The sequence below is a fragment of the Betta splendens genome, chromosome 1 (assembly GCF_900634795.4).
Source record: "Betta splendens chromosome 1, fBetSpl5.4, whole genome shotgun sequence".
Taxonomy (NCBI): Eukaryota; Metazoa; Chordata; class Actinopteri; order Anabantiformes; family Osphronemidae; genus Betta; species Betta splendens.
In genome coordinates, this window is record NC_040881.3 from 7,449,096 (window position 1) to 7,475,835 (window position 26,740).

A 26,740-nucleotide genomic window follows, 5' to 3' on the forward strand; every position below is an offset into this window, starting at 1 on the left:
TATTGGCCACCTTCATAATTTATTCAGCCACAAAAATTACCATAGATTTTGATATTTTTCACAAAATCAAAAATACAAAAAGACATGTCACTGATGCAGGGATCTGACAGACGGCGATAACGCCACAGAATTACTGGGCTCCATGCGATTCCTGTTTTGTTCCACGGTTCTCGTGGTGGCGGCGGCAGCGTAATGCTGTGGGCTGCCTCAGGCCCAGGCAACCTACGGGTGCCTGAGACCATGAACAAAGATGCTGCTGCTCTGCTTCCAGTCCAAAGCAAGATTCAGATTCAAAAAACTTTATTAATCTCAGAGGGAAATTATTTTGCACACGTTGATCGCTGTCACAGATGGAGGTCCACACAAGGAGGACGGGAGATTAAAAATAGAATGCGAACACATCTACACACTCACATCCAGTCTAATTACTGTTGTCTAATTACATCTAATTACTATAACATTTTATTATACATGTTATTGCATGGATGAAGACCAACTCTTACAGACAGAGGAGGAGTTGTACAGACTGATGGCACCGGTGGGAAGGAACTCTGGTGGCGTTCTATGGAGAACCTAATACTGATCAGCCTCTGGCTGAAGGTGCTCCTCTGTCCAGCCACACACTGTGTGGGGGGGACTGTCCCCTGTGGAGACCCTGTGCTGCAGAGCACGGTGTCAGACACAGTTCTGCAGGCGGACATACTGGGGCGGTTGGTGAAGTAGTCCATGATCCATGAGATCGGCGGGGCTCCACCTGCATGTCCTTCAGTTTCTCCCCCAGCAGCTCAGGCTGGATGGTGTTAAATGCACTGGAGAGCTCAAACATGATCCTCACTGAGGCGCCAGGCGTGTCCAGGTGGTTGTAGCTGTGATGGAGCAGATGTATGATGGCGTCCTCCACTCCTAGATGGGGTTAATATGCAAACCGGAGGGGGTCGACTGAGGGTTTGACCAGAGAACGCAGGGAGTCCAGGATCAGCAGGTGCTGGTGTGGTCTAATGGGAGTCTACGATGGAGCTCAGTGCCATTAATTACAATGTGGATGAGCTGAAACAATTGGTCGTATAGGAAAAATCCTCAGAAGACGACATTTACACGTCAGGATAACAATGTTGGGAGTTTAGTTTAGTGCATCGGTAACATCTCCATCAGTAGATTCTAGGGGCCAACACACACATTGTGTTAACATGCACTGTATGAGGTGTAACCTAAGGAGTGACGTTAAGGTCAAACCGAAACACATGCAGAGGAGCTCATCTGTGCTGCTACAGCAACTTTCCCACCTCCCATCACCAAAAACAAATGGAGAATGTGGTTCTTAGGGCTATTCATTGTATGGAACACACCAGTGGGACGGTGCAGACATGTAAACAATACACAACGTTTCTCCCTTTGACTAAAAGATTCAGATTTGCACAGCTGCAGCCAGTAGGGCCAATTTGTTTAACCAGCTTGGAATAGGACACGCTGTCTGTCTGCCTGTTGGTCTGTTTGTCTGCCTGCCTGTTTATCTGCCTGCCTGCCTGTCTGTCTATCTGTCTGCCTGTCTATCTGTCAGTCAGTCAGTCTGTCTGTCTGTCTGTCTGTCTGCCTGCCTGTCAGTCAGTCAGTCAGTCAGTCAGTCTGTCTGTCTATCTGCCTGCCTGCCTGTCTGTCAGTCAGTCAGTCTGTCTGTCTATCTGCCTGCCTGTCTGTCAGTCAGTCAGTAAGTCAGTCTGTTTGTCTGCCTGCCTGCCTGTCTATCTGTCTGTCTATCTGCCTGTCTGTCTGCCTGTCTATCTGTCAGTCAGTCAGTCAGTCTGTCTGTCTGCCTGCCTGCCTGCCTGTCAGTCAGTCAGTCAGTCAGTCAGTCTGTCTATCTGCCTGCCTGCCTGCCTGCCTGCCTGCCTGTCAGTCAGTCAGTCAGTCTGTCTGTTTGTCTGCCTGCCTGCCTGTCTATCTGCCTGCCTGCCTGCCTGCCTGCCTGTCTGTCTATCTATCTGTCTGCCTGCCTGTCTATCTGTCTGCCTGTCTATCTGTCTGCCTGCCTGTCTATCTGTCTGCCTGTCTGCCTGCCTGCCTGTCTGTCTGTCAGCCCGTCCGTCCATCCTGTGGGCGCTGAGCTGTCATCTTTACACACCCACAGCCTCAGAGGCAGCAGGTACCATCCTCCCTCTTCAACCAGGATGCATTTTTTGGAATGTGCACCATCGGCTCCGTTTGAACGCCGTCTCTCTCTCTCTCTCTCTCTCCTCCACGCCTCTCTCCTCCTCCCTCCCCGGTCGTCCTCTGCAGGCCTGCCGCTCTCTGCTGCAGAGAAGGGGCTTCGTGACGTCAGTGGAGGCTGGAGCGGTTCCTGGGCTGGAGCGGAAAAAAAAAATGGGGAGACGACTGCGAGGTGAGTGACCCACGCATTTCGTTGTTGTTGCGCTAACGTTCGTGTCGCCGCGCGCGCCGTGGACGCGTTGAACGGTCGCTCCGTGGACGCCGCCGCTCGCGTGCGCCGATTGTGCGCAGCGGGAGTGCGGGTCCAGCGAAGAGCCAGCGCTGCCGCGCGAGCGGGAGCGTTGCGGGCGCACGTCCGGTTCCTGGCACCGTCTCCTCCGACGGCGCGCGTTTGCGGCCGTCGGCGTCGGTGCGGCTTTGCCCCGGACCCCAGGCCTCGGATCTGCGCCTTTAAGTCGCTTCGCCGCCGCTGCCGCTCGTCCACACCCACATGATCTGCACCTCGCGATTGATCCATGTGCGGTGCAGAACCGAGCATCATTCGGGGTTTTTTTTCTGCAGGTTATAATCCACGCCGGTGTGGCCCGAGGTCTGCGGGCTACCTGCTAACGCTGCGTTCACGAGCACTGAAATGCGCTGCAGCCTATGAGAAGTTGCATGTGCGCTAATGTGGCGCACGCACAGCGGCCAGCGTCGCCGTGTCGCTGCGTAAACCCAGATTTTGGTTCACATTGTGTCACAAAGCCCGCGGATGCGTCACCTTCCCGTGAAGTTCCGAGCCCAGTGTCTTCGTGCAGCGTGGTCCTCGTTGTTAATGCGAGCAACCATGATTCACGTTCAGTGTCCGAGCAAATCACCACAGTGTCAAATTCAGGCTCATGATGATAACGTTGCTCGGGGATTCTTCAAACTGTGCCTCAGCTCCTGTGGCAGCTGCTGAAGTGACGGGCAGCCAGAGCTGCTCCTGTTCGGGGGAACTGTCACGTGACCGCGCTGCACGACGGATGTGACTTGGATTCAGTGTTTGAAAGATCAGCTGGAACCAAAGTTGGGGGGAGGAGGAAATAAACACAGGGCGAGAGCTGTCACAACTGGGCTGAGTGATGGTAGCTGTGGAAGGTGTGTGTGTGTGTGCGTGTGTGTGTGTGTGTGTGTGTGTGTGTGTGTGTGTGTGTGTGTGTGTGTGTGTGTGTGTGTGTGTGTGTGTGTGGTGCAGGGACACTTACAGGGACACCAGTCTGCACAGTTTCACTGCTCGCGTTGAACCTGAGCGTGAGCGCCTTGGAGACGCCATAGTGAATCCATATTTATTACCCACAATCCCACAGGAGAGAGGAGTCCTGCTGTCAGAAGACGCATCGTGAGTGTTTACAGTTTGTATCAGAGCCGTGTTCTGATCAGCTGGGAGCGATTGATCCCTAGTGGCTTTCACTGATCAGGTAGGACCTGTCATGATAATTTATACTGGGAACACTGGTTTGTTTACTGGGGAGACTTGTTATTCCGTCTTCATGCAGCTTCACGCTGGAAGTGTGCGGTCTCTCGTGATTCGACTGGTTTCCCCTTTGACTAATCATTAAATCGAAGCTCGCTCTCATTATTTACTTCTGTTGTTGGCTCAGACGTCTCCTGCCTCTAAAACCGCGTCCGTCCAACCGCCGCTCGGTTCAGGACTGTGACCCAGCTTCTGATCGCGGGGACCTCAAACTTCTCTGACAGCTTGTTTCTGCCAGAGACCGTAGCGGGAGCGCACGGACACCAACGTGTGAATTGCCCCCGTGCAGTATTTACTAATTCATGTCTACTGTTTTAGGGTCACCCAGGCCAGATTATCGCCTCCGCCTCGTGATTGACAACCAGTCAAATGGCATTAACTGCTTCAGTCCTCGCTGAGTCCCACATGTCAGCTCTGTGGAAACCTCCTCTCGTTCCCGGCTCCAATAACAGCAACTCACACGTCATGTCGCCATAACGGCCTAGGATCAACGAAGAGCCGGCGTTATGCATTATTGCATTATTTTCTATGAATGTTCTTAATGTAAGCTTGGTCCTCCGGCTGGTTTATACAGAATTTAGCTTGGTGGTGATTTTTACAGGGCAGAACTTAACAAATTAATGCGTTTGTTGTAGAAATGTCGAGGTCAATAGATATCTTTATTTTCTTAAAAACATGGAACTGTTCCTTCCTGGAATGTGGAAGAGAACAAACTGGACATAACAATAAGCGGCTGCCTGATAAAGGCCCGTCCAGGATTTAGGGGCAGCGGCTGTGTTTTGATTTAGTCCTGCTTCGTTTGAATGAATGATTTGTTTATTTGATCGGAAATTCTGAAAGATTCATTAAGGGACGTTACGTTACAGTAAAGAGTTTGTCACATTTACACATTAAATTCACTCAGCTTTAGTCGCACAAACTATAAAGCAGCAGCCTCAAAGTCATACGTCTGCTCAAAATGACCACATATTGATCAATAAAGGGGAGAATTGTCTTATTTTGGCGAGCAGCTACAGCCAAATACTGTCACCTGGAAACGTTTTGGTCCGTTCTTCTTCAGCTTGCTGAGTCCTTGCAGCCGCAGGTTGTTGGTTCTGCCCTTTGCGGTCGGGTGAGGAGCCTCGGGCTGAGAGATCACGGTGTCGTGGGAGTTCTGTGCCTTTCTCACGGCTAACGCACTTTGACCTCCTCATGTTAGAGTCCAGGGTAACATCATCATGATCATATTCCTATTTACTTGGATGTGGAGGTTGATTCTGGGATTGACGGTAAATGAAATCACAGCGTGGGGGTGGGAGGGGCACGTTTTTCCCACGGAGCTGCCGGGCCTGTTGTGGTGTGGGACGAGCTCGTGTCACACCGCTCATGCAGTCCTGGCACATACAGCGTTATGCACCGCTCTCGGCCCGGTGGAGCCTCGCTGAGGACTGTGACGCTCCAAGCAAAACAAATCTGCATCAGAGAGCGTCCTGGGGTGAATCTCACCATCAGGTGAAGTGAAACCGTGGCAGTGAGTGGTATTTAAAGGCTCAAACCACAATATCTGCACAAATATAACAGCATTTGTTACATTAAATGCAGTTCTGTGACTTTATACCTTAAACAGTTCAGATTAGTACATCAGTATTAAGGTAGTGGGAGGTTAGTGTCGGACACTAATACATGAATATATCAATTAACTCTAAGATGAAGCCCTTTAGCCACAGGCTCCTGTGTGTAATTTGCCTCCAACGCCGTCCCCTCTGCAGTTTGATCATTTTCCTGATGGGCTGTTTGCGCTCCTACTTGTGTTGACTCATCCAAACGTTTCACCTACAGCCCACAGTAGCTGTGTGTGGACTGAAGCCTGCGATCAAACCAGATTTCAAGCCCAGCGACGTTCGGGCGTGCAGCGAGCGCGGCCATAAAATATTTATGCAGTGTGTATAGAGTGGCATGTATCTGCAAAATCTAGAGTTCGAATCCCATCTTACAGCTTTTCCTTTCCAGCATCTCCTGCAACCATCGCAAATGCATCTGTTCGCAAAACAGAAGGTTTCAGAAAATCGGGGCTCTGCGGCGCTGACTCAGCGCAGAGGGAGTGGGTTTTTTTGCGCTCCGTCACATCCCTCTGTCCATTGGACTTTTTGGTTGCTGAGTCTCTAGTGAGGATGAGGAGGAACCAGCTTCCAGTAGCGGCCACGGGAGGGAGGGGCCAACTTTACCCACTTAAAACCCAGCACGTAGCCCACGCGTTCACCTCTCTGGGCCCCGGCTCAGTTCCGAGGGTTAATGTTTACTTGATTCTTCCAGTACTGTCTGGAAATGCAGCTGTTGGAGACACTTGCTCGTCCCCATGGAGACGGCCGGTACATGACATGTCATCACTCCGCTTCCCTCTAGGAACCGTGCTGGACAGAAGCGCTGACTGTGCGTAATAATGCCGGACACTGTGGCCGTTTACTAACATAGCACAGGCTCCTGAAGTGGCCGATGCCTAGTTGGAAGGGATAGTGCAGTCCAGTTTGTAACAGAGAGAGACCTCTTATTGTTCAAACGACAAATATCTTTTTTTGAGAAGCTCTGAAAAGAGACAAGAAGGAAGTGAGGCGACATGTTTGATGCTTTTTTTACTTGTATTTACAAATCATGTCATTCTTTGATTAACCCTAATATGAAATGTTTGTGTATGAAGTGTTCAGACTCCATTTTGATACTATTGTAATACAGCAGGAGGTTCATTGAGTCAGTCAGTCTATATCCATATCATCCTCCCCATCCCTGTAAACAGTTTGTTTATCAGTCCAGGCTTCATGCTCACGCTTGTCCTGCTTGTCTGTTGGGAGCATCAACCCTAGACTCTGCATCCTTTTCCTTTTGATAGAAGTGATAGAATCTGTCAATCTCTGCAGACCCGCCTCTATTTTTAAACGCCCCCTCGCCCTCAGGTTGCTGCCCTCATGCATTAATAGTTAAAGAGTTCCTGCTGCCCGACTCGCTCGTGACCTTGCTGCAGCCGGTGCCCTGCTTCACGCAGGTCTGCTGCGAATGGACGGAACCCAGCGCCTCCTTGGACCTCCAGGAAGCCGGCAGGGACAAGTCCAACACGTGAGCCGTGCGCGCGCGTTGCTGCGCAGATCACACGTGTGCCGGCTGCTCGCTAGTCCACATCTGCAGCGTCTCCACGGGCAGGTGGCTCGCCGGCGGCCTCGCCTCCTCCCATTTTGCAGCATGGCTGAATAGCTCACTTACTGTAGTAATGTCAAGCAGATGGGAGCGTCTGCTGACTGCATCTGTGATGAGATCCTCCTTTTCTAATAAGTGGGCATGTCTTGCCAGGACACGCCCCGATCCGGCCTCACCAGACTTCTAATAACAGTCTGCGGGGCTCCTGGGGATTTCCCGTGCCGGTTTGGAGGCTCCGGTGGCCCAGCGCTAGGAGCACATGCCACGTAACCCAAGAGTCCCCTCCATTCGGAGCCTGAACTTCCTTTATTTATCTTCCTCTCTGCAGTTCACTGATAATTAAAAAGGAATGGCCTGCAGCTGTGATTTGTGACTTCCCTGCTAACGCCCGTGCGCAGTGCTGAGCATCCTGGTAGCAGATGAGCAAATAAGCTGAGCTGGAGACTCTGGGGGCTGCTGCCGATCTAATGGGAGCGGTGACCATGTTTTAATTGTGTCTTCTCCACTTGGTTGTAGGGCGTCACGCGGGGTGAAGAATGAAGCGCCGCCACCGCTTCGTTGTCGCCGCTGCCTGTGGTCATGTGACTGAGACGGGCTCCTGCTGACCTTCCACGACCGTCCCGTTTCCACCATGAGGGCTTCTGCCAGGTGCGTGGCCTCGGTGCCCTGGTGCCGGCGCTGCCGTCGTGCTGCCTGAGCGCCCGCCCCTCCAGCGGTTGTTGCACGGAATGGCCTCTCTGGACCTGCCTTACCGCTGTCCTCGCTGCGGGGAGCACAAGCGCTTCCGAAGCCTGTCGTCCCTGCGCGCCCACCTGGAGTACAACCACACGTACGAGACCCTCTACGTCCTCTCCAAGTCCAACAGCGTGTGCGACGCCGCCGCGCTGCTGCCCCTGGTGGCCGAGGGCGCGCTCCTCTCGCCCGCCAACAACAACGACCCCTTCGAGCCCCTGCGGCCCTCGGCGCTGAAGGAGCGCAGGTTCCCCTGTCGGGAGCTGCCCTGTGCGGACGATCTGAGTTTGACCCCGGCCAATTCCAACGCCGCCGCCCGGTACATTCCCAATGTGGAGTTTCCACTGGGGGAGATTTTCATGAAGAAAGCCATGGCATCCACGGACCCGGGCCCCCATGGTAACCCTAGCACCGCGGTGGCAGTGGCTGCTAACGTCGCAGCCAGTGCAGTGGAGGCCGCCTACGAGGAGGGCCTGGCCAGACTGAAGGCTCGGGCCTTTGAGCGGCTGGAGCTGGATGAGAGGCTGGAGAAGCTCTCAGAAGAGGTAATGGTCGCCTCGTTCGGTTCTGTATGTTACCGGGTGCGCATCCTCACGCATCCTTGTCCCGTAGGTGGAACAGAAGATCGCAGCCAGAGTCGGCCGCCTGCAGGCGGAGCTGGAGCGGAAGAGCTCCGAGCTGGAGCGGGCCAAGCAGGACAGCGAGCGGCTGAGCCAGGAGAAGCAGGACCTGGAGGACAAGGCCTCAGAGCTGTCGCGGCAGGTGGACGTCTCCGTGGAGATGCTCGCCAACCTGAAGCAGGACCTGGTGAACAAGGAGGCGGAGCTCAACCGCAAGCAGCAGTAAGTGCGCTCGCGACGCGGGCACCAGATGTGGTCCGCGTCTGTCGCGCCCGGTCCTCGATCGAGCGGCAGCTGGCTCCCGATGCGCCGCGCGCCGCCTGGAGCTCGGCCACAGCGCGGCAGAACGCGAGTGAGACCAGGCTGCGTCTTTGTCAGAGCTTTTACTGAAATGAGTCCCAGGATGATTTGTTCCCATTTTGTTCCAAACTAGGATGCTATTTCTGTTTTGACAGGCTCGAAGCACTGCATTAAATACGCTACAATGTTTGAAGATGAGTCTGTGCTTTAAAAGGACCTCGTTTCTAATAGAAGTCGTTTTCCATTATAATATTTGGCTAAATATTCCTCCCACTTGCTGTTTTGCTAATTGCAGCATTACGCATTCTGTGCAACTCTGACGTGGGTCAAACTGGTTCTTAATCATTACCAGTGGGAATAATTAGGCACAGAAGTAACAGGTTTGATATATTATGTGAGCTAAGAGCAGATTTAGCTGATTTTCTGATGGGTTCATCATACTGTTAACGTTCAGGGCTTTATCTGCTCGACGACCCGACTCGTCTGGCTGTTTATCACTTCTTCTCTGCTTATCAGGCCTGAATGTCAGCAGTAGGTCAGAGACACACTCTAAGAAGGAGCTCTAATCTCATCCCAGACACACTCAGCTTGTCCCTGATGTGTGTGTGTGCTCCGTTCACCCGTTTCCACTCAACCGTTTAACGCTTACGGTGCATTTACTGCCACGACTTGCCTTCTTGATCCACTCCACTGTTTCGCTTCCCTTCCACGGTCGCATGAGAGAGTGCTAAACTCTCCACCTGTCGACGCTCGTGGGCTCGTGGGCTCGTGCTCGGCCCCTTCTTCTGTTTCGGAGGCTGCTCCAGCTGCGGTCATCTGATTCCTGGCAGCGTCGGACCGGGTCCGGCCTCATGGAGTCCCTGCGAGAGCTGTGTGACTGGCTCCTGCCTGCGGAGAAGCTGGCAGTCGAACAGTGAGCTCATTCAGCCCTAATACCCGCTCGGTCCGAGGTGGAAAAAGAGCATCACGGGCGCTGAATGTTCAGCAGGGTTGATGAGTCGGCGGCAGCGAACAGACGCCGAGCAGCTTACTGGCTCAAACGCGGCCACCTGACAATCAGCTGATTTCCCCCGGTGGCTTCAGGGGCTTCGCGAATCCATTTTAAGGCATCCCTGCAGCCGGTGCAACGCTTGCTTTGCTGTTGTCATAGAAACATGACACCCACCTGATAATTTAGTCTGGAGCCAGAAAGCCTGTAAAAAGATTACATAAAGCGCAAGTTTTAATTTTCTTCAAACATTTTCTTCAACACTCGCCACTGAATAAATAACAGAGTCTCTGGAGCATGTCTGTTAAGTGGTTTAATAGCAGCTGGAATAAACAAGAGCAGCTGTAGTCAGCAGAAACTGGAGCCTGAGGAGACGTGGAAAATAATGGGCTGATTGTCTCCATCACTTCACTGGTACAGATTGATTCAAAGCACCTGCTTGTCATAGAAACGTGTTTGTGTCTGTAGTATTTAACGTTGCTGTTCAGTCCGGGATCCATTTCAGTCCATCCTGCAGGAGGACACGATGCTGTCGGCTGCAGCGCTCTTCATGACTATTCATCTCCTCTCTGTGTGTAGACGTCCAAGGCGCCGTTATTGTCTCAGACTTTTTGAAGGTCAAACCGCTGATTGTTGCTCATTTTGTGCCATTGCAAAACGTGTTTTCTAGGCATTTCCATGGATGTTATCTTGTTGGAGCATCATCATCATCATCATGTAGGCCAGTCCTGGCACCAAATTATGTAAACATAATGTAAATTCTTTGTATTGATTATCGTGACCACTAAAACAGTTTTATAAGATCTGTATCATTTTCAGCACATAGACTGACACAGACACACACTGGGTCCTCAGTTCCTGGTCGTGTGCACTCTCTGCGTAGAGCGAGGGCCGCGGCATCGCCACGACCCCCGTGTCATATCATATTCAGCAGCACACACGCACTCGATGCGCTGCGTCTAAGCCCCGAGGCTTAATTTATTCCAAAAACCCGATATGAAAGCGAGAGGGACGCTGGAGGACCCAAACACGCTGCGGAGCATACAGACGTGCCATCCGCCACCGCCGTGGCCCAAAAGACGGCTTTTCACCGAGCGGCAATCTGGGATGTAAAGCGAAGCTGTCAGGGCCGACAACAAACGCGCCTCATTAGGGCCAGAGACTGAGAGAGCGTGAGCTGACATCCAGTGGTCATCATGACAGGCTGGAAGTGAGTCTGACAACTGGACATAACAAGAAGCTCAATCAGTGCTTAAAATGGGCAATAAATCAAAAACAGGAGGATTAAGTCAATTCAAACTCTGGAGGAACTGATGTCACGCTCGTCTGTAGGTTGTTTGCCATAATTGTGAAAACCTGTGGTAGAAATAGCTGCACAGAAGTCAACATGCACACTTTGTGCATTATGATCAGCCGTCACATACTGTTAGAGGGGAAGCTACGAAGGAGGCAGACGCCAGCGTGCATCTAGATTCACGGCACGGAGCGGCTCAAAGCGGAGCGTTCTGCATTCTATCACATGAACCAAACACTGATGCACGGAGGATGGAGAGCACGTGAGCCGTCAGAGCGGATTCACGGTGTCCGACGGTGGCGGACGCGTGCGTCCTTGAGGCGGATGCTGCAAAGACGCTTTGACTCAGAGCTTGGAGCGCTCACTGTGGATCAGAGGGACTGATTCTGTTGGTAGGTTTGTTTCTGGGTTCCTTCCCTTCATCCTGACCGGGTGAGGCAGGTGCCCATGAGTTGTTGTTGTTGTTAATGGGTTTGTGTGTCGTGTGCTGAAGCTGTGTCACAACCGCACAACTGGATCCAGGTGTCGACGGAACGGCGCGCGAGCAGCCGTCGTTTGTTGAACTGGAGGAAGCGCGCATTCGTACGCCGTCCTCGTCTTCCTGATGCAGGACTCACACATTCCTCTGTCCTCTTAAATATTAATGAGGCACAATTTGAATATTGTGGCCAGAGACGGTGACAACTAAGAAAGGCCGTTTACCCGTCTTGGCAATTAACAGAATCCTTCACACTTATTAATCACGCCTTTTAAAGCTGGACGTCATTCTAATGCTGGACTATTAGTTATGGCTGCACATGAAACCCTGCTCAGCTATTCATTACTCCTGTTTGTGGTGCAGCAGCCGCACGAGACGTTTGTTCAGGTTCCATTTCTGTTCAACTCAAGCCAGGTTGGTTGAATGGACAAAAAGGGGGCGGGTCCAGACTCAGGCTGCGTTTCCTCATAGTGCAGATATTAGGATACTGGACAATATAAATTGGCCCAGGGTAAAATAAAGGCAACACTTATTACATATCTTCGTTATTGACATTTATCCAAAGCTTTATTTAAATTCTGTTTGAGGCATGAATATTATTTGTTTGCATATGTAGCGAGCTGGAGCTCCAAATCCGGCCCCGCCCAGAAAAGATGGTGCTTCTCCAGCTCCCCGGGGTCCTGGTGAACACGCTGGCATGTTTGTCACCTTGAGGCTTTATTTTGGAGGTGTTAAAGTGAGCCTTGACGCAAGAGCGAGGTGTGTGAGTGTGTGTTGAAATTGGGAATGACAACAGGAAGCGGCCACGTTCCGTTTCTCCCCTCTTCCCCGTCAAACATCCTGTGCTTTCTGCTTCCACGCTGTAGATTTCTGCTGCATTTTTTCCCCCTCATCTTCTTCTTCTGGCTTTTTTAAACCTCAGTCCATGTCTGCTCTTCCTCCTCCTTCCTTCCTCCTCTTCTTCCTTTGCGAGGGTCCTTTAGTTAAGCGTGCGTAGCATCTGACACTGTAGATCCGTCCTCACGGTGTCCAGCATCTGCCTCCGCTAACTGCAATCTGATGCAGATGAATAATTAATGAAGACAAATTGCAGCTGCATTATATTTTGAATGGCGAAGCACAGATGCTGTAATTTAGGGTAGTTTCAAGCGTACAGTAGCACCACAGCTATTACTGTCCTGAGGAAACTGTTAATCAACTGAACTAAAACACTGTTCAGTCACATTCTCTGTTCATCAGGGTAAATAATGAGACAAACACTGGCTCCAGGCTGCTTAATCATACGTCACATTAGGGACGCCTCAAATTATTAAGTCCAAATCAAAATAAATGCTACGTGAAGTCATTAATTGAACTGACTATTGAGATGCATTGTGAACAGTAGAATGAGTCAGTGCTAATTCATGTCATTAGGACTTATTATTGTTTAGTTAACATTGTGTTGTCTGTGTGAGGCGATCGGGCCGTTTGGCTCCAGGCGCCGTCTCTGGACTGGATCTGATAATGGTTTTGTGACTAAGCCACGCGACGGCAGCTGACCTGAGCGTCCAGTGTGGATAAAAATCATATCACATCACATCTTAAAGAGCATTAGCAGAGAGAGACTTAACAGAGGAGAACAAGATGCATTATTACCACTTCCTTTAAGCGTTAACACAATCTCTCACTGCCTCAGTCTGTTTCTAATTCTACTCCGCTGTCGACCCCCTTGACTAACTTTGGACTTGTATTTTTGTGATGTCTAAAGATAAGAAAAGCTAAAACTATGCCAGATGCCATGCTATTTTAATCCCAGCATGTCCCAATTACTGTAAGAGTCACGGTGAGTGTTGCTCGAGTGTTTCAGCTGTAATTGTTTGACAGTAGTTGCGTCCCCCGGTCATAGATTCTCACGTTGCGGGCGTTCGACGGGACAAAGCACGTCAAAAGAAAAGGGAGAGATTCAGATGTGAAAGCGCTGACTGTTGTGTCTGTTGTGCGACTTGCTGCAGAACCGTTTTGAGCAGCTAACGAGGCAGATGTGACCTTGGCTGAACACGCATCAGTCGTCTGCTTGCTGTTTGTGCGCTTTGCATCGCGGCACCAGCCACTAAGGGCACAATGGCTTAAACTAGTTCCTTTCCATTGTGACACACAGACATTTCCCATCACTGCAGAAGCTGCTGCAGTAATTGGTACTGGACATCGGGGAGTTCTTATATAATTCATAATCCAAGCTTAAACTGTTTCACTTAGTATGATCTGAATAATTCGATCTGACATTTAGGCTGTTCTGCTCATGTAGTCCTACATTATTTTCCTCAGGTTGGATCAGAGTCTACTTTTGCCTTAAAAACCATTGTCCCCCCCGCAGGGAGGTCGCCCAGATAGACCAGTTCCTGCAGGAGACGGCGGCGCGGGAGGCCAACGCCAAGGTGCGCCTGCAGCAGTTCATCGAGGAGCTTCTGGACCGCGCCGACCGCGCCGAAAAGCAGCTGCAGATCATCAGCAGCTGCGGCACCACGCCCAACGGCAGCCTGGGCCGCTGCAGCCTGCAGGCCTCCAAGGGGAACGGGCGCCAGGTGAGGAGGCGGAGCATTCAGTATGTGGCGCTTTCAGACTCGCGCGCTGCTTCTAGTTCCCGACGGTCCTTGACGAAGCGGCGATTTCCTTTTAAATGGTGCATAAGCATTGATTTTATTGAGTGATGTCCCCGTAATGCACCACAGGTCGAACCCTTAATAGACTTTAAGATGCTTGAGACAACAAGTCTGTTGATGCAAAGGGCAGCGGCCCTTTTAACAAGCACTATATTTTCATCTGCGGGCGGAAAAAACTGCAATAACGTCCGAATGAGACGAGCTTTTCCGTCTGAGAGCAGACGCCGTCACTCGGCGGCGGTTCAGCCTCCATCTCAGCCGCATCGGGGCGTGTACGGGTGAACGTCGTGCGCTCGAGGCGCGTCAAACCTCTCTAAGGCGATTTGGTCCCATCCGACCGCAGAAGCATCCGGTAGTTCTCCCCCTGGTTTAAGGCCCCGACTCACATCTGGGGATCTACTTTATCCTAAACACGATGAATGGGGTGGAGGTGGTCAAACGTCTCAGCACTTACTGAGTTCTACCCAGTTTAACATTTTGCTTCCTCAGAACAGCAGCTACTGGATGTGGTTGTGTTAGACTTTTGAATCATTTACAGTATACTGTATCTATTAGGATTTGGACGTAGGGGTAATATAAAGGTTTCTCACATACTGTACACATAGGATTGAAAGATTAGGGAGAGCTTATGTCTGGAAGGTGAAATAGGAGATGTTCACTGTCACTCACTCTGACCCTCCTCCTCCCTTTTCCCTAATTTCCCAACATAAAAAAAAATGTAATGCCGACGTTTTCTGCTTAACAATGTCACTTATTCAAATGATAAACAGACACCTCTTGGAAAAAGGGGCGACCTGTTTCGCGTTGCATAAAATGCATGTGCTGCCATGGAAACCACTTCCTGCTCTCGCTCAAGGTTCCAGCATGATTTCTGATTCAGATGAGACGCGGTGGAGATCTGAGAGAAATGTGCCGTTCAGTGGTGATCTGACGGGAAGAAGAAACTTCCCGTCAGATCACTGTCACGAGGTGCAAACATTGTTCAGTGTCATTGTCCTACTGTCAGTAAATAACGTAGAATGAATGAAGTAACCTTGTTTCCTGCCTTGTGTAGATTTTAAGGATAAATGAATTAAATAATACTATTTAGAAATAATAATAAAGAATAAATAGTTTCCCTCCTCCTTAAGCTATGCTACACATCAATTTGTAGTCTTTAACTTCAGGCATTTTCTCTCTGGATTTGAACGTCCCTCAGCTTCTTGTCTCTGAGCTTGTGGACGGTTTGAAGTCTGTGCATAATCAACATGACAGGTTCAAGTGTGGATCTCGGTTGGCACCTTTGACAGAGGACGCGCTGAGATGTCGCCCAGCTAAGCGCACCTCCACTTCCTGCCTCTTCATCTTCTTGTCAAGGCATCAGCAGGGTCATCCTTATCTCCCGGGAGACGGGAGACATTTTAGGCCTGTCAAGGAGGAGAGGACTCACTTCCTGTTCTTCCTGCCTCCTAGTTTAACCCTGCGGTAGCTAACGCTGAAACACTGAGCATTCGGCTCAGTGTTGGAGACCGAATAAAAGAAGCCATGAACGGCGTGTTCGCCTCCGTGGTCCGTTTTCAGTGGGACTAAGCCAGAAACAAAGCTGTTTGAGCAAAGCAAAGAAGAGAGAGATGGAGAGAGTAACTGTGTTTGTGCACAGCTTCCCTCTGCGGCGTGTTGACGGTCTGGTACACACAGTCCCACCTGGCACTGACACACAAACACACACACACACACACACACACACACACACACACACACGCTCTGGCGTTTGTCTATGCATATCAGCCTTGAGTGGTGTGTGTGTGTGTGTGTGTGTGTGTGTGTGTGTGTGTGTGTGTGTGTGTGTGTGTGTGTGTGTGTGTGTGTGTGTGTGTGTGTGTGTGTGTTTGAACATTTTGCTCTCAAGCAAGCAGAGTGAGAGTCAGGCTGCACACCCTCTACCAAAATCACTCTCAGGGTTCGATGGCACCTCTGTTTGAATTCTAACACCCAGTCATGTCAGTCCAGCAGCTCGAAGCGTCGCTATCACACCACGAGTGGCTACAAAACAGTCGCTGGCTTTTCATCGGCGCTGCGTCGAAGATGATCCTTCCTGTTGTGGACATTTCATCAGATTCCTCTTCCGCCCCCTACAGGCCAAGCTGTGCAATAACAGGCCTCCACTGACCTGACGGTGACGTGACACACGGTCACTCATGTGCCTCGGACGCACTGTGATCTGGAAGATTTAACATCTCCACTATCACGTGTGAATGTCTTTAAGTAAATAAAATCTATCATCTGCATTCTAACACCTCCTTTGCTTCCCCTCCATCCGTGCGCGTCTCTGACCAGAGGAACTCCAGCCTCTCTGGAAGCACCAGGGGAATGTACCAAGTGTCGGAGCGCCGTTCCTCCCCCAGCACAGGGTAAGTCAATGTGTCCTCACCCACACAGGCGCCTGATTGTTAGCATAGGATTAATACTACTGCTTCTTTGCTTGGTGTCCAGCTCTTTACAGAGCTGTGAGATGTGGCTGTCAGTTGCCCCGTCAGTGATTATGCAATGACAACTGTGTTTCTGCTCCAGCTGGAGATTTTGTGGCTCCTGGCTTGAATTTGCTGGCGCGCATCGCTCCTATAGTGAGAGCGGCTGCAGTGAAACACAGCGTGTTGCCTGTGCAGCGCTCTCCCTCGACCCCTGGACGGCCCTTTTATCGGGCGTCCATCACGGTGCGGCCTCTGGCCCACAGAGCGCGGCTGTCTGTGTCTGAACCCACGGTGGAAGCTGCTCTCCGGCCTCTACACTTTACTGTACACAAGCCTGTCTCAAGTCACCAACCATCTTTTGTGATAAGTGCTACTGTATTAAAAATAAGTTGTGTCAATAGGACAGATTTGCTGTTTTTGGAAGCGGTTCTCACATATTTTCCGCACAGATATTCATATTCATACATTGTGATGGAATAAGTCCCATTTTTAGTCTGGGATTCATTGAGCTGCACCCGTGAGGTGCAGGTTGGACGTCTGTCGCCATGAGGTGCGACAGAAGTATTTCTGGGCCCCTGCTGGAGCTTTCTAACACATGGCCATGCCATAATACTCTGACTAACACAACTGTCATCCCCAGTTGGTGAGTGAATGTGTCTCCTAACATGGCGTCACAGAGCCCGTCAGGCCTTCCCCATTCAGCCGCTGACACACACACAGGCCCATCGACCAGCGTCCAAGCCTTCTGTCCCGGGTTATTAATATCAGGATCCTATAGTTACACGCAAAAAGACACAGCTCTGATGTCACCGGACATTTTTGCATGTGTTTGCGACAAAATGTCATTTGCAAGTTGTGTCTTTGATGAAGTCGTTAAAGTCATGAACAGCGCTACGTTGTGTTGGACTCAGCCCAGATACGTGCCTTTCACATCTCAACAGCCCTTTCGGGAACCAAAAACCTGAAGCGGCTCATGCTTTGGCTCTGCTTATGTTGCTACGACGATGAAGTGCAACGAGGGAAGAAACGAAATGAAAATGTCCTACTTCTGAGGAGCCTGATATCTGTAACTGCTCATTACTTGTGTTTGCTGAGGTTATTTTTGGTTCTGTAGCTGCTCGTATGTACAAACGCTGCCCTCGTTCGCCTTTTACTGCTCTGATGCAGCTGCTCCTTGTCAGTCAGACTCTGCTGGGCCCTGTGTGAGCTTCCTTCGCTCTAACAGTAGATTTATTTCCTGGCCTCCACTTGTTTCAAATGAAATCCCTAGACGGTCAGAAAAAGAGGTGTTACACTGTGTAAGGAATCTTCAAAGAAATGAATCAAGTCACAAAGGAAGATAAGGTGCTTTGTGTTTTGTAAGCTTGATATATGTGAGTGTGGAAACACTTCTGCACATGCTTTTTATAATTAGTGTTTAGATGAAAACTCAACAAAAGACGTTTTTTGCGTCTCATTTTTGCTCATGTACAATCTGACTCCTGCGTGTGTTTCTCTGCAGAGCCTCGGGCCGGATCAAGTCCGTGTCGCAGGGCTCTGGAGGCTACGACAGCGACAGCGTGGAGATGCACCCCATGGAGGACTGCCCCGAGGCTCAGTACTACCACATGCAGTGCCGCCTGGGCGAGGCGGGCTACGGCGGCTCGCCCTCCTGCGGCTCCAGGAACTGGGGCCTCCGCAAACAAGCCATCCAGAACTGGCAGCGGCGCCCTTACAGGAACAGCACCGAGGGCGACGAAGGGGACGTGTCCGACGTGGGCTCCCGGACCACCGAGTCCGAGGTGGAGATGTGGGAACAGGAGAGGAGAGTGGTGGCTGAGGTCCAGCAGTCTGCTGCGCCCTATCTCCACCACGGCAGGGCAGGATACCACCCGAACACAGGTATGGGCTCTGTGGTTCCTATGAGCCTCACACTCATCCAGCCTCTCCAGTCGGAGCAGGGTCCTCCTCATGACCTGGGGTCCAGGCTGCTGTGTCACTGAACCTGCTTCTACAAGGTGTAGCTCAGCCATCCGCGTCTATAATTAACGTGGAGGTAGGAGTCTACAGCACAGATGTGTAAACAGGACCTGTAGTAAACAAATGTTTCATTCTCAGCTGAAATCTTTACCTACGACGTGTGACACGCACATGTGGGATTTGCAAAGAGACGAGTCAGTCACGTCTGCACATTCCTTCAGATGCGCCACAGATTGCGCGGCCCTGCGGTGCCAAGATCCTTGAATGCGCTGCTGCCGCCCTCCGTTTCTCTCCACCTGCTGTCGAGTTTGTGCTCGGCGCCGCGTGGAGCGGAGAGAACAGAACGGAGCAAAACGCCGCGAGAGCTCTGCGACATTCGCATGAACCGCTCTGAATGCCCCATTAGCTCCGAGGTTCTCTCACGTAACTCCCATGTCACTGGCATTCCTCTGCTCTGACGTAGTTCTCCTTATTGGGAGAGTCTGTGCCAGCTTTTATCAGATGGTATGTGTCCACAAGCACACAGAGTTTTTTTTTTTTTTTTCTCAGCATGTAACACACAGCTTGGCTTTTTTAGTTCATTTGACAGTCTTGAGCGTAGGCGGTGTGTGTGTGTGTGTGTGTGTGTGTGTGTGTGTGTGTGTGTGTGTGTGTGTGTGTGTGTGTGTGTGTGTGTGTGTGTGTGCGTGTGTGCGCGTGTGCGTGTGCGTGTGCGATAGAAAGGGAGACGAGGGAGAAAAAGGAAGCGAGCGCGAGTGTAAGCAATGGTTCATAACCCTGGTGGTTTCGAGCAGACGCCTTCCAAGGCCAAAGATGAAATGAGTCACGGAGGAGCAATCTCGCCGCAGATTGGAGGAACAAGCCCGGCTTGGATTGGACACACGGTGGCGGCCAATAAATAGCAAAATAGAGAAGGAAGGGATGAAAAGAAGAGGAGAATATTATGCAACCTCATGCGGCGTCTCGCTGAATGTTGGCGCCACCGTGTGACAGAACCGACAGCAGCGTTTAGAAAGAGGGCGGTTTCACAGCAGTCGATTAGATCTGGAGCAACTTTTCACTTTAAAGCACGTCCTTAACTCATCTTGGATTGAACATTATTATTATTGTGATTATGATTAGATTTTTTTCAAAGCCACTATATTGGTGGAAGTTTTATACCTTTGTGTGAGCGCATGATATAAAATACTGTTTGACATGTTCACAAACTTTCTCGTCCGATACGATCATACAGTTTATGAGCAATAACTGGAGTTAAATCAGTATTCGTCTGAATTTAAAAAAGCATTATTTTGTGGAGCGTCTGAGAGGAAGGTGTTTGCTTCATGCTTCACAATCTGCCGTTTGTAAAATGTAAGATGACACAGGTTTGGGTTTGTGGGTGTCGAATGTCTAGGCTAAAAATAGGCAACTACTTTATATAATGTTCACATGCCCAGTCTTCACTCTTGAATCACGTAAACTTTTTGCCGCCCACAGTTCTGTATTTAGGACTTTGAAGGACTGCTAGTGGAGAAATGTTCTGAATATAAATGTGTTTTATTCGATTTTTATCTTATCTGCATTATCTTATCTTGGTATCTTCAAGTATAAACCAAAATCCATAACGTTGCTTAATCAACCATGAATTCTAGATTCACCCCATTAGTGTAAGTCGCTGCTCTGTGTAATTTTCAGACGGGCTTTTTGTTTCCACAGGTCGGTCGGAGGTGATCTACAGCAAACCGTGTCGCCATGAAAAGAGCCCGTCCAAGTCCAGCGAGGTGATCAGTCCCGAGATCCTGAAGATGCGAGCAGCTCTCTTCTGCATCTTCACCTACTTGGACACTAAAACCCTGCTGAGAGCTGCGGAGGTGTGCCGCGACTGGCGGTTTGTGGCCCGTCACCCGGCCGTTTGGACCCGGGTCCTGCTGGAGAACGCCCGCGTTTCCTCCAAGGTGAGTCCCGGGGTCCGAGGGGGCGTTTGTGCAGCACGGACGGCAGCAGTAGCCGCGTCTCCTCTGCTTCGCCCCCAGCTCCTCTGCACTCTGTCCCAGTGGTGCACCCAGACGCACTCCCTCATCCTGCAGAACCTCAAACCACGACAGCGGGGCAAGAAGGAAACCAAGGATGATTATCTGAAAAGCACACGGTGAGACAGACACACACACGCGCGCGCACACACACACACACACACACACACACACACACACACACACACAGCTCAAGTTGACCTTCTCCCCGCGTCTCCACCCAGCGGCTGCCTGGAGGAGGGTCTGGAGGCGCTGCTGAAGGCCACCGGCAGCAACCTGCTGATCCTGAAGATCTCGCACTGCCCCAATCTGCTGACTGACCGCTCCCTCTGGCTCGCCAGCTGCTACTGCCGCGCTCTGCAGGCCGTGACCTACAGGTGGGACGGCGCCAGGGGCTCATCGCAGCCGGGGAGCGACGCGTCCCTCTCACGTTGTCGTATCTGTTGTGTTGCAGGAGCGCCACGGATCCCGTCGGCCAGGAGGTGATCTGGGCCCTCGGGGCAGGTTGTAGAGACATCATCTCCCTGCAGGTGGCGCCGCTACACCCGTGGTAATGTCCAAATATTGTCCTGATTGGCTTCCGTCCTCATTAAACGCTGTGTGATGTCGTAAGTGAGACACAGTCTTGACAAATCAAGCGTTCTGTCTTTCAGCCAGCAACCTGCTCGCTTCAGTAACCGCTGTCTGCAGACGATCGGGCGCTGCTGGCCGCACCTCCGCGCTCTGGGCGTGGGAGGGGCTGGATGTGGCATTCAGGGACTGGCCTCACTAGGTAGACGGTGCTTCACACAATAATTTAAATGGACTTATGAATACAGAATAGCAACATTACTGTACAGTAAGAGATAATTGAGCCATGACCTTTGACATTGACATGACATTTGACATCGTGAAGACATTGTTTATTTCTGTTTGGTACAAATACTTTTTATTTGTATGTGCTGTAACATTTGAGAGGCAGCGTCCACACTTTCCTTTGTCCTCCTCAATCTTTGTCTTTCAACCCGCCGCCAGCGAGGAACTGCATGCGGCTGCAAGTGTTGGAGTTGGACCACGTGAGTGAAATCAACCAGGAGGTGGCAGCAGAGGTTTGCAGAGAAGGCCTGAAAGGCTTGGAGATGCTGGTGCTCACCTCCACGCCCGTCACCCCAAAAGCCCTGCTCCACTTCAACAGTAAGTCGGATGTGGGCGGTTCATCCTCTGAGAACCACGAACGCCTCCCTGACCCAAGTCCTCCTGTTGCTCCTGTGCTTGTGCAGGTGTTTGCCGCAACCTGAAGTCCATCGTGGTCCAGATTGGCATTGAAGACTACTTCGAGGACCCGAACAGTCCTGAAGCAAGAAAGCTGTTTGATGAGATGGTTAATAAGCTGCAGGTACCGGCCTCAGATCCTGACTAGAACATGTTAACATGTGAGATGAGCCCTTGGGTGTGTGGCCACTGTGTCTGTGTGGGTCATTCTTCATCTTGCAGCACTGACCGCTTTAATGTGATGTCGTCGCTCTCAACTCTGCTCTGTTGAGCATATTCCTTTTTTTTTCAGCCAACATGTCCTTGATCCTTCTGCATCACTGTGCAGTATGTACAGCATGACTAACTGATGAGATGCATCTATTTTTATTGCAACTACACACGATTTAACCCATGAGTCAGTTCTTAAAATCCCAGTGATGGCTGTGGTGGATGAGGCTTTGCTAACTCACTAAGCGCAGCTTCGCACTGAGCCACTCAGGTCATGTGTGCAAACAGGGATTTTAAAAGAAGCTTGTGAAATCACCGTTTTATTCATCTTTTGTTTTTGTGAGTCACTCTACAACGTGTCCTTCTTGGATCAAGTTAGGTAACCTCTCTAACGCTGCAAACATCTATAGTTTATTTTTGTCCTTCCCACTTCCACACAAGCCTGCGCTGTGCTTTCATGTTTGATCATCTTTTCATATTTGGCGGAGCTTCTGTAAAGGTGAAGATCGTGAGGGCGTCATACTGTACCACCACCGATGTGATGTGAGGAGATGTAAATCACATTCTTGTCCCTCCGTTTTCAGGCTCTCAAGAAGAGACCTGGCTTCTCCAAGATCCTCCATGTGAAAGCAGACAGTCTCTGCTAACATCCTGCTCCTCCTTCCAGCGCTGCCGCCTGGGCTCCTGTCAATCACACACGCCAGCTGTTTTCGAGCCAGCTCCACGGGGGTGGATTGCATCTGCAGCAGCAACAGCACCAACAGAAGACTGTCCTGATGAACTAGGGCCAAAGGCTCAAAGTGCAGAACCCACATGTGCAAACGTGAAACGGGAAGAACTCATTTGCTGTTCCAGTGGTGGAGGTCTGTGTCTCTTAGTGTTGGTTATGACAGAGAGCTGGTCAGGAGGCTTATTTGGATTTACTGTGGCGCTATTCATGAAACAAACACCCGACTCAGCTATCCTTACAACACCGACCATCTTTCTAAGTTTGCTTTCATTATAAAAATAGCCCGTGCGGTCGCACAGAGCCGGAGCCTTGAGCTGAAGCACCTGGAGCCGGGCTGCATTGCTGTTCTTGACTGAGTGCAGCTGCTGAACCGGGGGTCGCCTCCAGCGCCCGACGCTCCCGAGCAGGAGCACATCTCACAGCCTCCATTAAACGGTGGCCGGTTCAGCGTTTCCACAGGTCCTCCACGTCCGAGCCTGCGCTGCTGCGGCTCTGGGTGAAGGACGGCGGGACGGGGACTGCAGGCACCGCTGCGTTTCCGCCTCCTCCGCTTCCTCGCGTCAACAGGCTCCTGGGACACGTCTAGAATCAGCGCTCTCAACGGACGATCGCCGCATCTTTGCACCCGTTGTGCGTGACGACAGTCGTAGAATCTAATCGAAGACGACCCACGATGCATTTCCTGGACAAACCGGTGCCATCCCCACGTCTGTCTCCATTCCAGCGAACAGTTCTCCTACGTGCCATTAACGAGGGAAGAGGTCACGTGAGGCAGATGTTTAATCTGTTCAAGTCGAGAGCAGCATAAGTTTGATTTGAGCGTAAGCAGCTTAAGCCACTGAGCCCGTAGTTAAACACATCAGCTGACATCCTGTGTCTCCCTCTGCTGGTGCTTTCGAGCGTTTTCTTCACAGCCGGTGACTCTGCGGCACCGAACAAGCATCAGCTGTTCCTGGTCTTGAAGGGGAAATGTGCAAATATGAGCAGCAGCACTTACGGTTTACACTTATTTATAAAGGAGCGCCGAGCGTTTTGCACAACAGAAACCTTTACTAATCAGAAAACGTCTGTGAGTTTGACAAGTCGACCAATGAGTGGAATGTTTGAAAGATGTGGGTGTTCAAGAAGCACGAAGGGTTTTCAGAGCCTGACCCAAAGTATGGACCAAAAGAATTAATCTTCTGCTGCTGTATTAACATTTAAATTAAATGAATCTTTCCAAATCCCCAGCTTAATTAAGTATTCTTAAAAGGCCGGAGCAGGAATAGCGACGCATTACTCCAGGTTTGTTTTGGCCGTATGTGGGGCTGAGGTGAAGGTGAAGGTGAAGGTTCCACCTTGGATCGATCACGACGCCTCCCATGAGGCTGTCGGCTGCTGATTTTGCTCCGTGCTTCATAGTCAGTGATGTTTAGCGAGGACTCGCATAGCCGCATATTGTAGTATCGACGTTCCAGGTCACTATTTGAGAACAGCTGTGGATGTTCATTACTTCATGTTCTTCCAGTACTGCTTTATTATTGATATTAGTACTCTCCTACTCTGCTACTTATTGTCCGAACAGGTTTGTGGGCGCGGAACAGAGAAAAACACAAACAAGCACTTGTTGATTTTGAGTTTTAGACAATCCAGCCTTCGCTATCAGCTAATCTGTAAATAATATTTATAAAAAAACAAAAACATCCCAACAAGATAAAAAGGACCAACATTTGATGTTCTATAATATTAAGGTCATACTTATGAGTGGAAAACGGTGACGTTTACAGGTCTCCAGCCTGTAAACATTTTTCTCTCCAAAGCCGAATGAAAGCTAAACATAGAGAATTATATTATGTATAACAGTAGTGTTGAAATTGCAGTTGTGTATTAGATACTTTATATTAAATGTGCATCAGAGTCATATAGAGATGGAAATTATTTAAGAAGAAGATAACTCAGCTATTTATTTCTATAAAGCGCGATGTGTATAATGTTGGCATGTTTGTGTTCAAGCATCGATCATTAAGTTGCCTTCTTAACTGTTCTGCTACTGTGGCAAGAAACGTGTTAGATGTTTGAAGAGCTTCGATTGCCTGCAGGTTAATAGCGTTTCTCTTTATTTAATCCAGTCTGTTGTTGCACTAGTGAGAAAAAAAAGAAGATATTTCAGATGTTTATTATAAGAGTGTTGTTGTTTTTAATGTTGAGCTATTTCTCAGTATTTGACAAAATATGAAGCACTTTTTTTCTGGAACACTTTTCTCGCCGGCGTCTGTTGTGGAGACGAGCTGTTGAACAGTGAACGGACGCAGCGTTGGCCTCGTTTCTCTCTCACCTTTTTTCATGGAGCCTGATTCAACTGCATTCAAGTGCTTTTTTTAGGTTGATTGCCGGTATGACCTTATGCGCTCCTCTGTACTTCCAACCATCTTTGCTTTTTCAGGTTTTCCGTCCGTCGCACTCGAGGCTTTGTGCTCACACCAACAGCACAGGTACCTTTGCTTTACTGTGAAAACGGACCTGCTGAAGATGCGTCTGAAGCAGCAGAGGCCTGAGTTAGGGTTGGACCCCAGACAGATGTGTTCTACGTGTTCAACCTGCCTTTCCACATGACGCCCTGACTTCAAATCTGGAGCGTCACCTTTTAGCGAAGTTGCTTCTGCATTTACAGTTCAACTGCATACGTTCTTTACCCTACTGTGCAATTGAAGTGCGTGTGTGTATATGTACCTCTTTGTACATACTTCTGTCTGGATGATTGTACTCTGCCCGCTCATCTGAATAGTAATTTACACATTACCTCAACACTTATCTGGGCAGTTAAGTGTGCAGTTTGTCTTTGTAGTGTTTTCTTTCCTGCCATCGTCAGCTTCGCCCGTTGGTTCAGAAACTCCCTTCTTGTTGCTACAATAACAAGATGGTTCTTATTGCTCAAAATAACTCTGCCCAAAACATGATCAGCCTTCTATGACGACTGCAATAGATGGAAATGTTTTACTACTCATTTTCACTCATTTGTTGTTGTCAATAAACTTGCTTTAAATTGTAGACGTTCCTATTTTCTTTTTCCTCTAAGTCAACTTTCGTCAGCTGAATGCTTTTCAGCAGCTGGGACTGACGGTCGCACGTAGCAGGTTGTCTGTAGAGTTGACGGAGAAGTGATCATGGGCAAGTTAGTCTTCTTCATAACACAGCTGCAGTTTGATGCTAATTCGTGAATAGGAACTCATTTCTAGATGATTGTTGTCCAGAGTATCTGCACTGCTCTCCTTTGCGTATTACTGGACCTGTCACCATAGATGTTAAGCTCTCCATTGTCAATTCTCCAGGCTGCACTCATTTGTGTGTGTGTGTTTAATCTCAGCTCAGAGTTTTAAATAATGATGACAGAGGCAGCAGAAGAAGGTGAGATGCAGATGTGATGTCAAGCAGACAAGGTGACAGATGAGCGAGATCATCCATCTCGGATTTTAAGGTTGTGGTTGTTAATGAGGTCATCTAGCAAGTCTTGTGATTCCTAAACGTGTATTATCACATTTATGTGCTGTAACTCTAGCTCCAAACTAGAATCCATGTGTGTTCGGCCTGTTAAAGGGGCAATTTCCTGCGACTGTGAAGACCGATTACCTACCTGGTAAAAAAACAAATGAATAAGTCGAAGACCCAGATATTTTTGTCACAATGGAGACAAGATAAAGAGACCAATGAATGTGCAGACACTAAATACCACAGTGAATTAATGGATGTTCTGTCTCTTCTCTCTTAATAGGGGACATTGTTTAGCCATGTTATAGCTAATCGTCATTAATCAGCCATGAAAAGCTAAACAGGAATCCTTTAATAAGTTCTTTTAATAAGAGCATTGATCCATTTATTTTGAGCTGCTATTCAATGATTTGTGAACAATATCTGTCTGTGAAGATTGAACCGTTAGGATCATGTGCATCTGGAAAGGCTAAATCCGCCATGATGTAACTTTATAAACAAACACACTGATTTTAATTCCATATTTATCACATATTCTATTAAGAAGCTGTTGTCCATGCAGCTCACTATACTAAAACTACAGGTTACAGCAAAAAGCAATCACACGCTGACTGTCCTCTATTGGACGATCAGAGCGGTGCAGGACGGAGAATTGCTTCTGTTGACACACACCAACACACCATTTATTACTATTTCTGTGAATCTTTTATATTATGAGTTTGAGTTTCACTGACTGATGTCTCACTG

General features: G+C 49.7%; 1 protein-coding gene and 1 long non-coding RNA gene across 2 annotated transcripts; one reads left to right on the forward strand and one right to left on the reverse strand.

Annotated features, from left to right (window-relative positions):
- LOC129604021 (uncharacterized) lies at positions 1 to 3,206 on the reverse strand. Its single transcript, XR_008694546.1, has 2 exons — positions 2,966 to 3,206; positions 1 to 2,340 (listed from the first exon to the last, which is right to left on the reverse strand). It is a non-coding gene; the product is annotated as an uncharacterized LOC129604021 (long non-coding RNA).
- Positions 2,237 to 25,555, forward strand: fbxo41 (F-box protein 41). Its single transcript, XM_029149033.3, has 14 exons — positions 2,237 to 2,377; positions 7,382 to 8,142; positions 8,210 to 8,439; positions 13,631 to 13,838; positions 16,233 to 16,306; positions 17,868 to 18,247; positions 20,024 to 20,262; positions 20,341 to 20,456; positions 20,562 to 20,714; positions 20,792 to 20,887; positions 20,991 to 21,109; positions 21,352 to 21,510; positions 21,597 to 21,712; positions 22,383 to 25,555. The coding sequence occupies exons 2-14, from the start codon at positions 7,594 to 7,596 to the stop codon at positions 22,443 to 22,445; spliced, it is 2,502 nt and encodes an 833-aa protein (XP_029004866.1). The 5' UTR covers positions 2,237 to 2,377; positions 7,382 to 7,593; the 3' UTR covers positions 22,446 to 25,555.
- The last annotated feature ends 1,185 nt before the right edge of the window (positions 25,556 to 26,740 follow it).

Bases quoted from the DNA above. Each gene is read 5' to 3' on its own strand.
- fbxo41 (XM_029149033.3), top strand. From the start codon at position 7,594: ATGGCCTCTCTGGACCTGCCTTACCGCTGTCCTCGCTGCGGGGAGCAC. The intron at 20,715-20,791 runs GTGGGACGGCGC...GTTGTGTTGCAG, and splicing joins CTGCAGGCCGTGACCTACAG to GAGCGCCACGGATCCCGTCG. The intron at 21,713-22,382 runs GTACCGGCCTCA...CTCCGTTTTCAG, and splicing joins AGATGGTTAATAAGCTGCAG to GCTCTCAAGAAGAGACCTGG.